Source organism: Montipora capricornis, chromosome 9 (genome assembly GCF_036669925.1).
Source record: "Montipora capricornis isolate CH-2021 chromosome 9, ASM3666992v2, whole genome shotgun sequence".
Taxonomy (NCBI): Eukaryota; Metazoa; Cnidaria; class Anthozoa; order Scleractinia; family Acroporidae; genus Montipora; species Montipora capricornis.
Window position 1 is genome coordinate 11,863,683 of NC_090891.1, and position 12,500 is coordinate 11,876,182.

At 39.4% G+C, this 12,500-nt stretch overlaps 3 protein-coding genes across 4 annotated transcripts in view; 2 read left to right on the plus strand and 1 right to left on the minus strand.

The window, feature by feature from the left end:
* The window catches only part of LOC138017295 (neurofilament heavy polypeptide-like), a 3,514-nt gene extending 2,476 nt beyond the window's left edge, over positions 1–1,038 (plus strand). The window contains exon 2 of the mRNA XM_068864429.1: positions 230–1,038. Within this exon, the coding sequence (XP_068720530.1) occupies positions 230–1,038 (809 nt within the window). The remainder of the gene's footprint in view (positions 1–229) is intronic.
* A 3-nt stretch (positions 1,039–1,041) lies between these two features.
* LOC138017296 (uncharacterized) lies at positions 1,042–1,773 on the plus strand. The gene has a single exon (XM_068864430.1). The coding sequence runs from the start codon at positions 1,042–1,044 to the stop codon at positions 1,771–1,773; it is 732 nt and encodes a 243-aa protein (XP_068720531.1).
* A 2,825-nt stretch (positions 1,774–4,598) lies between these two features.
* LOC138017024 (HIRA-interacting protein 3-like) overlaps positions 4,599–12,500 on the minus strand; it is a 12,023-nt gene continuing 4,121 nt past the window's right edge. The window contains exons 2-6 of one of the 2 annotated variants that reach the window (XM_068864228.1): positions 11,342–11,493; positions 8,585–9,144; positions 8,096–8,297; positions 7,152–7,247; positions 4,599–6,508 (exon numbers count right to left, since the gene is read on the minus strand). In XM_068864228.1, the coding sequence (XP_068720329.1) occupies positions 6,255–6,508; positions 7,152–7,247; positions 8,096–8,297; positions 8,585–9,144; positions 11,342–11,493 (1,264 nt within the window). In that variant the 3' untranslated portion in view covers positions 4,599–6,254. The remainder of the gene's footprint in view (positions 6,509–7,151; positions 7,248–8,095; positions 8,298–8,584; positions 9,145–11,341; positions 11,494–12,500) is intronic. The other variant, XM_068864229.1, reaches the window with a different exon arrangement.

The following is a 12,500-nucleotide window of genomic DNA, read 5'->3' on the forward strand; positions in this document are numbered from 1 at the left end:
CACCTGAAGAGAGCAAAGCAACTTAAGAAAGCCAAGCACCTAAAGCAAACAAAGCACCTGAAGCAAGCCAGCCACCTCAAGAAAGCAAAGCACCTCAAGCAAGCAAAGAACCCCGAATAAGCAAAGCATGTAAACCAAACAAAGCACCTCAAGGAAGCAAAGCATGTAAAGCAAGCGAAGCACCTCAAGCAAGGAAATCATCTAAACTAAGCAAACCACCCCAACTAAGCAAAGCTTGTAAAGCAAGCAAAGCACCTCAAGCAAGCAAAGCACCCGAAGCAAGCAAAGCACCTCAAGAAACCAAAACACCCGGAGCAAGCAAAGAACCTCAAGAAACCAAAGCATCCCAAGCAATCAACGCACTTCAAGCAAGCAAATCACTTCAAGCAAGCAAAGCATGTAAAGCAAGCAAAGCCTCCCCAAGCAAGCGAAGCAGCTCAAGGAAGCAAAGCACCTCAAGCAACCAAAGGACCCGAAGCAAGTAAAGCACCTCAAGCAAGCAAAGCACCCCTAGCAAGCAAAGCACCTCGAACAAGTAAAGCACCTCAAGCGAGCAAAGCAACTCAAGGAAGCGAAGCACCTCAAGCAAGCAAAGCATGTAAAGCAAGCAAAGCACCCCAAGCAAGCAAAGCACCTCGAACAAGTAAAGCACCTCAAGCAACCAAAGCACCTCAAGCAAGCAAAGCACCCGAAGCAAGCAAAGCACTTCAAGCAATCAAAGCACTTCAAGCAAGCAAAGCATGTAATGCCAGCAAATCACCCCAAGCAAGCGAAGCACCTCAAGCAAGGAAGGCATCTAAACCAAGCAAACCACCCCAACTAAGCAAAGCTTGTAAGCAAGCAAAGCACCTCAAGCAAGCAAAGCACCCGAAGCAAGCAAGGCACCTCGAACAAGTAAAGCACCTCAAGCAAGCAAAGCACCTCAAGGAAGCACCTCATGCGATCAAGCAAGCAAAGCATGGAAAGCAAGCAAAGCACCTCGAACAAGAAAAGCACCTCAAGCAACCAAAGCACCCGAAGAAAGCAAAGCACAGTTAACACATGGCGAAAAGCAAAGCACAGTTAACATATGGCGTTCCTCAACGGTCGTGCTTGGAGCCGTTACTGTTCACACTATATGTAAGTAAACTATTTGATATTATTAAAGGTCACTTGCCACATGTTCACACGTATGCTGACGATACGCAGCTATATCTAGCGTTTAAACCTGATTCTGCAGTAAACGCTCTTGATGCTGTCAATGCAATGGAACTTTGTATTCGTGACTTAAGAACCTGGATACTCCATGATAAACTCAAATTAAATGATAATAAAACCGAATTTATATTAATTGGAACTAGACAACAGTTGGCAAAGGTTGATGGGATCTCTCTCTGTGTTGGTGACTCTAAGGTTTCCCCAGTCAAATCAGCAAAGAACCTTGGCACATGGATAGACAGTAACCTTAATCTCAAGATCAATGTTAACAATACGTGCAAAGCTGCCTATTACCATCTGACGAATGTGCGACGTATTAGGAAATACTTAGATGAGAAAGCATCACAAACACTGATACATGCTTTAGTAATCGGACGGATAGATTACTGTAATAGTATTTTATATGGTTTACCAGCCAGGGAATTAACTAAGCTCCAACGCCTTCAAAATTCCGCAGCAAGAATTATTTTTAATATCCCAAATATGTGTCACAATATTACCTCAAGAAACCAAAGCACCCCAAGCAATCAAAGCACTTCAAGCAAGCAAATCACCTCAAGCAAGCAAATCATGTAAAGCAAGCAAAGCACCCCAAGAAAGCAAAGCACTCCAAAATCAATGCATCTCAAGCAAGCAAAGCATGGAAAGAACAAAGCACCTCAATCAACCAAAGCATGGAAAGCAATCAAAGCACCCCAAGCAATCAGAGCACCTGAAGCAAGCAAATCATCTTAAGCAACCTAAGCACCCAAGCAAACCAAGGAATCCAAGCGCTTCAAGCAGCCGAAGCGTCTTAGTGGGCTATGCAGGATAAGTAAGGTACGTATAATGTATACGGTACAATACATGTCCCCATACATAACGTATCTTTGGAGGTTGCCGCTGACCAGATACTAGTTTTCGATTAGATTGCAGGCTCAACCCAAGTTAACTCACCAAAACATAAACTTTTTGTAGGAGATGCATGACACTTTAAAACTAATAATCAAGTAGAGTGATATAAAATAAATATCAAAAAGCGTCAGTAATTTTTAAAAAATTACTGACACTTTTTTATATTTATCATGTGGCGCCTTTATTGCAAAACTATTGGGAAAATCCCCGTATAAGGACCGTACGCATTAGCACGAGCAGCGCCGGAAAAAGCCGTACGGCCCTCCTAGGAACACTTACTCCTCCGTGCGATGCAATTTAGGGGATTTCGTCGCTTTTAAACATCGAAGTAATTTGCAGCCAGAAAAGCAAATGCAAACAACATATTAGATAAATTTACTGTGCAGATTTTTGCTTTTATTTTTTCCGAACTTCATCTTCTGAGTGCTCATAAATAATGTAAAGAGCCCATGTGATAAAATGCTTATTGACTGAGTTTAGGTTGGGCCGGACAGGAAAATATTTGGCCCGAGGTCATCTATTTTTTTTGCATTTGTTTTTCTGGGTGTAAATTACTTGGATGTTTAAAAGCGACGAAATCCCCTAAAATTGCATCACACGGAGCAGTACGTGTTCCTAGTAGGGCCGTACGACCCTCATACGGGTATTTTTCGAATACTTTTGCAATGAAAGCGCGCGCGGGGCCGTAAAGGCCAACTGAGCACCGATGGCTCATTTGAATGAAGGGTTAGTTTCTAAAGAAACTGTGGTGCTGCGTCGGTGGGGAAGTAGTATACAAAAATTTGGTTTTATCAAAGGAGTTGATGATGTAAATTGGCCAACGATAATGTAAGTTGGACTCCGATTTTTCCAGAAAATCAGAGGAGATGTGCCAGTTCTTCGAAAAACGTGGCTATCCTGTCTCTGTGGTCAAATTGGGCCATCATCGCGCCCAACAATTTGATCGACAGTCATCACTACAAACGTCACAACGTTCTCGTTGCCGTCGCCGTTGTCGTTGCTTAAGCTCCCTATTATTCACCGCTAGCCAACCTCGTACCCAGGGCGCTATTCCCTGGCTTTGGGTGTCCCTCCCAAAGCCAGGGAAAAGCGCCCTGGGGACGAGGTTGCCCACAATCTTTTTATCAGAGGTTATCAGGTAGAAGTTCTGCTCAAAATTCCTGATATCAAATCTTTCATGCTGTTTTCTTGCGTTCCTGGCCACTGCCATGTGAGAGTGAGGACCTTCGTAATGAGTAACAGTAGCTCCCTACCTACAACATCACAACCTCTAAAACGGCTTCACTAGGACAAATTGACTTCCCTAAACCCACTGCAACCAATGTAATCGCTTGAAAAGAAGGCGCTCAGATATCAGGCACAGGAACTGAAACTATTAACTATGCTCAACCTCTGTTCTATAAATGCCATGACTTGTTTAGAGAGTAATTTTTCAAACACTTTGTTCCTTACATCTAATTTTCTGCCTTAGGCTAAAAAGTGGAATCCAATCCCCAATGCTACACAAAAGAAAGGGGATGGTCTCACGCCTTCAGAGGGTCAATGAAGGGGTAAAACGGGAGCTGGGATTTCGTTACTGGGAATGGGAGATAAAGAGTCCATCATGCGAATGGGATTTGCATAATCACCAGGCCGAAGGTCCTGCAAATCGATAGGGTACGTTCAAGGACGTTGCAGCTTCCTCCATTAACTATGGGTAAAGTGACAATTTGAAGAGCACATGACAGCACCAAAAAAGTTCTTATAGGCGAGCTAAAAGTTCTTATTCATAGTATCCACCACTTCTGATGATACTAGGGAGCTTAAGCACGCGCGTTTTTGAGACGCGGACGGCAACCGGAAGTGTGCTGTTTTCCCTTTTAACCTGTTTTCACACAACCACATTTACATTTCCAAGTATCTTGTATCCATTAGAGATAATTAGTATAAAAATTTGGGAGACACCACTGCCCTGACACGCGAAATTTTCTCTTCCGGTTGACGTCCGCGTCTTAAAAACGCGCGTGCTTAAGCTCTCTACTATTTTTGAATCTGGAGGTAAAGTGAAGAAACATGTGGTAATGAAAATCACTAGTTTTATCACTAGAAAAAAGTTCCAAGCGGCTGTCCTCAGGGTTCAAAGTTTGGCCCTCTGTTCTGGAATATCTCCAAAGGGATTTACAGGGCTCAAGACAAACGGTAGCCAACTAGCTATTGAAATTTCAGTTTTGGCAAGTATTTTGAGCTAGCCATTGAGGCTACTAAAAATTGTGAAGCAGAGGAGTTCTGGACGAAAACAAAACTGAAAAACTAAGACAAACAAACTGTCAGCGAATTTCACGAAAATGATTAACCACATGTGAAATCATGTGGAACTGGTTGTTTCATTTATTGTCAACAGCAAGGCCAAGAGGTCATGTACTTAGAAGTTGCTGCTTCATGCTTCATGCATAGAATGGTGCTTTCATGTTTAACATTGAACCTGAAAAAGCCCAATTTATAATCAAAGGACAAGCCTTTCCACAGACTTCCCAATAAAAGTAATTTTATGGTTTATTTTTCATTTACTTTACTTCATTTTCCATACTCCAGTGCAATAGTGTGCGTTGTAAAGTTTGGCAGTGGGTCCACGACAATTTGACTCAAGGCCGCGAAAATTTTGCCCCTGTGAAAAAAATACATATTTAACTTGTATGGACCAACAATTATTAATTAATTACAGTAGATGGAAATGTCTTAGCCATTCACTCTCTAGTGATTTATAATAACTTATTACTGAAAGGCAAGTTTTCAGAATTGTAAGAATTAAGAAAATTAAAATAAGTGAGCAAACTCATAAAGTGAGATTGAACACAAGAGAATATTTAACAAAAGTGGGAGCTGTGTTTGCGAAAGTGGAAATTTCTCCGTGATAATTTTTAGATGTAAAAAGAAATGTCTGAGCTTGACTACTCTGACTCATTACAAATGAGTGAAACTGTTCATAACAAGACTTGCAATTGCAACTTTAATTTTGGCAAGTGAGATCAGACCTGCTACTAGCCATGAAGCCAGTAAGCTAAAAGGTTTCTCTCGAGCCCTGGATTCAACTTAAAGAGTAAACAAAGGTGACCTTTCAATGTACAATGATGATCATCAACTTTATTCTACTGATAATGATGTAAGGGACATTGAGGTAGAAATCTGGGCTAGACCATGGCCCACACAATGTCGTACCGGTACTCTAAATTTTGTATCTTCAGTCAAAACGACACTGAAAACAACTCGGTGATAAAGTGTTAAGGTAAAAAAAAAAAAAAAAAAAAACGCATACAGACTTTGCAAATGCAAGGCAACAAACACACTGTTTGTAAACAAGGTCTCTCTGCACTGGTTATCTATATGTATGCATGTGCATAGCTTTTATCAGATGGCACCTTGTTTAGCGTTGTTAATTAGGACCTGTTGTTGCATACCTTGCGAATGTATGTTCTTATAATTAACCTACTTTGAGTTGCAGTCATTTTTTTCATAACTTCTTTTTTAAATGCTCATGTCATTCAGTTAGATTAGTATGAACATTTTTCCCAGACCAAATTCATGTCCCCTGAATGGAGGTGTCCCAAAGGAGAGGTTCCACTGTATACTGTAATTGGGCCACCAACATACAACCCTGAAAAGCATTTAATTCTGGTTTTTCATTTCCTGTTAACTCACTTGGACTGTGAATACCACAGAAATCTTTGCACAGTTTGTATCTAAAGCAAAACGCTTCAATTTTAACCAGCCCTGGAAAACCTGGTTTTATGCTGTCAAGTATTTTCCTAAAGTTTCAGTAGTTTCAGAAAAAAATTAGGTGTTAAGAGGCAAACCTCTTCAGCCACTTAGTAATTAATGACCCTTACAAGAGACACAAACAAGAATGCTACTTTGTGCATTTACCACAAGTTGAAAATGACCCTTTCAACATGAATTTTGTGTGGCCAAATTGACGCTTAGAGTACAACAGACAGGCCCAAAAACAAAACTACCTTTGAAATCTAAAAATATTAATTATTACCAAAAAGAAAATGATTTACTTAAGTTCGTCAATGCTGATTATTTTACAAAATGCTAATGTTGTGTGTTCGACCAGAGACACCATAAAAAATCTGTCCAATATGTACAGTAACAACAATATTACTAAAAAGCCTTGTGATGTAAAGCTAATCATCACTATCACCATCTGAGCTACTGTCCAGCCTTGGTCTCTTTTTTCTATTTTCCTGATAATCCCCTTTGTCCACAGGGGAGTTCAGCGCTTGTTTTCCTGTCATTTTTTCATCTCCTGATTCATCACTATCATTACTGTCCACTATTCCTCTAAGCCGACCAAACACATTGGCACCTTCCACTTTTGACACAACTGAAGGTGGAGCAGGCTGGGTTGTACTTCTTGTGGTTCGGCCACCACCACGATCTGCACAGGCATATAATACAGAAAATCAAGGAACTTAAACTATGAAGGGTTGTCATGGATTAAAGCACATAAAGACATGTTTAACAGACAAACTGGATACAAGGTCAAAACCTTCATTAATATCATTCAAACACTACTTTAGGGATTGACTATCTGATGATTTATTTGGTTGGAAAATTGCAAACTACAAACAAACCAGGGACTAGACCTGTGTGAAACAGGCAAAGTGAAGTACTGGCCATAAAAATCAAATGAATAGACCTTGGTTGCATTGCCACACGAGAAGTACACATCTGGCAGGTATATGTCACTTATGCAGGACTTTTAGGATTTTGTTACTGTAACAATTTTTGTCTAGTTGCCAGGTAAATCAAGTAGTTATTAATAGAGGAAGATACAAGTGGTGAAGAAGCAAGCACCTTGGGAGTGGTTGTCTGAAAGGGGCAAGTCTTGCTCCTAATATCTGGAGGTAATTCCCAGCCCATACTACTTGGTTAGCATCCTTGTTCATGACTTCATAATCTCAGTGATCTATGAAAGGGTTCGCAATTAGTACGGTAAGTGTCTGTGGTGTTGCAATTGTACAATAATTGGTATCAGAACTTTCTAAAGCTGTTTGAGCATGTAATTTTTAAGCTATAACCTGCTGTAATTATGTTTCTGCAGTCCAGTTCTGCCACTTCATCAGCCTCTTCTTTTTTCTTCTTGTATTTCTGGCACATTTTAAGAGTTATCCTTCCTAAGGTAAAAAAAGCAATTACATCTAACCAATACATACGTAAGTGCCCAAGTCAAATCATAAAATTAATGTGGAAATAACATTACAATATGCAAGTCCCAGGGTTTTTCAAATGAACAGAAATTGCAACCATTTCATGTATATTAGCCTCTTTCGTTGACCTAAAGTGCTACAGTAAGACAGAAAGAATATGCAACTTGCCAAAACCTTTGCATGACACTTTTTTTTTTAGGGGGCTGCAGACCGCGCACCGGTGGCTCAGTTGGTTGAGCACCGGACTATCATGCCGGAGGTCGCGAGTTCAACTCCGGCCGGACCAACACTCAGGGTCTTTAAATAACTGAGGAGAAAGTGCTGCCTTTGTAACTACATCTGCAAATGGTTAGACTTCCAAGTCTTCTCGGATAAGGACGATAAGCCGGAGGTCCCGTCTCACAATCCTTAAATGTTAATAATCCTGTGGGACGTAAAAAGAACCCACACACTTGTCGCTAAGAGTAGGGCACGTAGTTCCCAGTGTTGTGGTCTGTCTTCTGTGGTGTATCATGGTTGGGAGGGTAAAAAAGGGGCCACAGTAATTGGCGCAAGCTGTTGTGGCGCTCTACCAGCTTGACTGGCAAAGTTTATAAAATAAAATAAAAATACCTAAGAGTACAAGTATCACTTTTCAAATCAAATAATTTCATTGTTTACCAGGCTCTCTTACTTTAAATAAAGTCACAATTACAAGCCAGCTGATTTGAACTTGTCATTGAAATAAATTTACTCTAGTTTCCTTCCTCTGTGAGCCCGTAAACTCCATCAACTTTGAAGGCGAACAATAATCATGATCTATTTTTTATTGATACCTTCAAAGCCAGTTCTGTCTCTTATAAGTTTGTCCAAAATTCTCTCCTTGTGGGCCATTGATTTACAGTCAGCAAAAATATCAACATATTTGAAATGCATTCCACAGCTTCTTGCATATCGCTTCAAGTTCCGTAGCTTTGCACTGTCTTCTGAAGGTAGCGATGACTTTTTCTTTCCTGTATTTGTATTTGCAATGGTCTGCTAGAACATACATGTAAACAAAATTAAACAAAAATAATCAATATTGTTTCATGTGAAGCTACTGTCTTTGGTTGAGTTCTGAGCTTTGCTGATCAACAGCATAATCTGCTATATCACTCTCCTACAATTCTTTTTAACAACCCTGCTTGGAGTAAAGCCCCAACTTACTTGGCTGGTAAGAGGTACATGTACAGTGTATTATAATATTGTGGTCACCAAAATTTCTTATTGATTTTTGTTGAAAGAAATAGTAAAAATGCCTTTCCCTTAAGTTTTAACACCTGTACCTTTGACTTCATTTTCTTTTGCTTTGTGATAACCTGCTCATCCATCTCATCTTCATTTAATACTTCACTGCTGCTAGAGTCACCAGATTTGTCCTCTGCTCTTATTGCTGGTATATTGCCATCGGTTTGTTGTCTCTCGTCATCACTGCTGTTCCCATGAGAGTTTTGTTTTGATCCTATCTCCTCTTTGGTTTTGTCCATACCTGATTTTTTTTTCTCCTGCTGCTTCTCATTAGTGATAGCATAATTCTTGACGTCTTGTGACGTACGTTTGGTCTTTGTTGCTTTCTTGCTTTCCTGTTCATCATAAGAACAGTTACCAGGCTCAATCTTGGCTTGCTCTGGCTTCAATGAATCATTCTTATTTTTCTGCTGTTTACTGGAGTCTAAATAATTGTTGTTGTTACCCCTACAATCTCGGTATGAATCATTGCCAGTTGTTTCATTGTCAGACTCACTGTCACTTTCAATCTTTCTTTTCTTTTTTGTTGGACTTGAAGATGAAAAAGATTCTGTTTTATCATCACTTTCAGATGTCTGAGATTCTTCATCTTCTGATTCTGACATGCAAACACAATATAAAAACAGTATTATATTTTATTGTTCACTTTTGTTGTGAACGGCACAAAAATTTCAATACCTTGCAGGGGTATTGTTTTTTTCTTATGTGTTCTTATTTGTGTGTGTGATTTCACTTTTTTCTCTTTTTACCTGCTACCTCACGATTGTCGTCATATTGTGAGAAAAGAGTTCATGATAAGATTTGGCCCTTACAATAATTGGTCTCTGTTTTATCCAGTTAGAAGGTTTTTAAGATGGTTGTCATATACCGCTGGACTTATTGTATCCCACCTACAGTTATTGTTTGTTGTAGTTGTAGCCTTAACCAATCATACTAAACCACGCTGGTTGACTTGTGATCCAACATGGCGTGCAGGTGGTGAATACATAACAATGGTAGTCTCTTACGTGTATAACATAACAGCTTAAAACGGAACCTCCACTAACACAAAAAAAACTTTAAAACCACAGAACATAACGTTTACAATCAAAATTGATCTAACTTTTTGCAGTGAAAGCATTTGTATCCAAAATAAATGAACTTCAAATATGCATGTTTTGGTTTTCAAACTTCCCGGGCACTGCCATCTTGAATAATTATTATAGTGACATGTACTGGTTGCTCTATTGTTTTGAAAACAAAAGCTCTTTGTGTGAAAACAATAAGGGCAGCTGTAACACATAACAATAATTATTTGAGATGGCTGCACCCAGGAAATTTGAAAGTGAAAATAATGCACCTATCAATGTTAAGCCCAGGGAAGGGGGGGTTGGGCATGGGGTGGTGATTGTGACATTTTCTTTAAAAAAATATTCAAAATCCCTAACTTAACATTGAAAGGTGCCTAAGTGATTCTGAAATTCTTTATTTTTTTCGATACAAACAAAAAGAATTGTCAAACCAATTTGCTTGCTAACATTATTTTGTTGGGTTTCAAATTATTCATGACTTGGAGTGGAGGTTCCTTTTAATTAATCGCAGAAATTAACAGTTATAGAACAGATACAGTAGAATAGAATACAATGTAGATAGCTATGCTAATAACCCTTTCTTGCAGTCTCAGGGACTAAATTGTGAAGGGTACAGCTCACAACATCATGCCAAAAGCATATTTTAGATATGGTGCCACTGGCAGCTGCTTTGTTTGATGTCAGAGTACAGACAGCACCACAGCCAGATGTACTGTACATAATTAGCTATGAGTTTGATCAGGGAGGAAAATATAGAGTCAGGTTGAGATCAACTATAAGTCAGCCCACCAGACAATCACAGAGGAGGAAGGCATAGTTCTTGCCCAATGCACAAGCTGGCTCCCCAGAGTGTACAGCATGGGGTCACTTATCCACGTATTAAATGATATATTAGAATAAAATAGATGTTAATGCTGGTAAGCAAATACTGGGCAGCGCCTGGGAGGAGAGCGTGACTTCCCATCACGTGACTACCTTATTTGGCTCTTTCATTCATCCCGCCATGCGAGCCTTCTCAGTTTGACATTTCCACAACTCAACTAGTTCTGTTTTTTCCGTTCAGCAATTTAATCCCTCCCTCCCGCCGTTTTGCTTTCTGGTTCTCTTGTATTTTACTTTATTTTATTTTTTCCTTATGAGCTTCTGTAACCTATTTAATAGCTCTCCTTAATAAAATATGGGCGGGCAATTGCTGCCTGCGGCACCCCTTCAGCCCTGTGCTGAAGCCCCGTTAGGGAGGGGGCATATTGTTTCTTTGCTGGACTGGGTTAACTTGGCCCCAGGACATTATGCCAGCCACTATGCCCACCTTGCAATACAGGCATGAGGCACCCCCTCGGCTTGTTGCCGAGGCCCCTCATCCATACCGTGGTCCATACCGGCGGTGGGTATTATCCGTGCCTTGCCAGTACATTCCCTGCCCCTCGTTTACGCCCAAGTTGTGTGTATTGTCTTTTATTGCGCACCAAAGCATTAACCCCATCTAACAGGACTTAAATTTGGTAAACAAATGGGAACAGGTATTTTCCAGGCCATACATGTTTAAAAAAAAACATTATAACATCAATAAGCTCAAATTGAGGGAGGGCACGAGTTGGCTATTCATTGAAACTGGTAATTTGAAAGAATAATCCAAAACGCGGTGAGAAGACAAAATTAATTGAGCCTGGAGTATCAACATACTGTAAATTTAATACACATTATGACACAGACAAAACTGTATACCTTGATTGCCATTTGGCTCTTTGTGTTTGTTGACATAAAGAGTATAAACATCATGCACAACCTTTTTAAACAGCTCCTTTTCCTCTGCCTCCAGGCTCTCTATTCTCCTATGCTTAAGGAATTCTTCTCGAATTGATTTTACAGAAAGAGTCCTGTAAAAAATCAGAAGAAAACATTGGTGTTGTAGTTTCCCAACAGTAACAGTACATACTGCTGCACTCTACAAAGGTGGAAATGAAGCAAAAATACTTCTTTTGTCAATAACCATGTCAATTAATTTCATCAAGTTCATTCATCCAAACAAATAACGAATAATTATAATTGATCTATTTACAACAGAATGATGTGGGTTTAAGCTCATAATAATATTGTAGAACATTGAGACCACGCAAAGATCAATCCTTCATTTTATCTATCCCAATCTCTAATATACAGAGGATATTATATGGCTGCGCGGAGATACGAAATTCCTCTTCGAGTGTTGAAGAATATTTCATGAGTGAGCGCAGTGAACGAGTGAAATATTCTTCAACACGAGAAGAGAAATTTCGTATCTCTAAGTGGCCATGTAATATTCTGTTTATTTTATAAACACCAATGAAATACTAAATCATTTCACAAAATGCATTGAAAGGCACGATTTTTATATGTAACCATAACAACAGTGATCTTTTCATGTGTGAAGATATCATGTTTTTGCACGAAAGCTCACTTGGTATTTCATTGGTGTTTATATAATAATATATTGAAATGGGGCTCTTAAAATGATACATTTGGAATCTGGACTATGCTGCTGACTAGAAATTTGTTTAAGATGTACTTTCAAGGCCGGTCGGAGAACCTTTGCATCTAAGTAATCACATGATTTCAAGTGCAATTTCAAATAATAAGCACTAGTAAATTTTTTCAAAGACGACCATAATAATATACGTGAAAAAATGCGAGATGTTTAAGCAGAAGAAACTCACTTGTATCACGCAATCAGGGAAAAATTGCGCCATCCAGGGCGCGCGCTTGATTTGAAAACAAAAGATTTGATTGGTTCTGACCAAACCCTATTGTTTATTAGCCAATCATAATCTAGAATTTCGATGTGCAATCTGCACTGGTATTACACTTGAACTGCACTGCTTGAATATTAGGGACCTTCCTATAAAAA

Excerpts from the sequence above, each read along its gene's own strand:
- LOC138017296 (XM_068864430.1), top strand. The coding sequence starts at position 1,042 with ATGGCGAAAAGCAAAGCACAGTTAACATATGGCGTTCCTCAACGGTCG.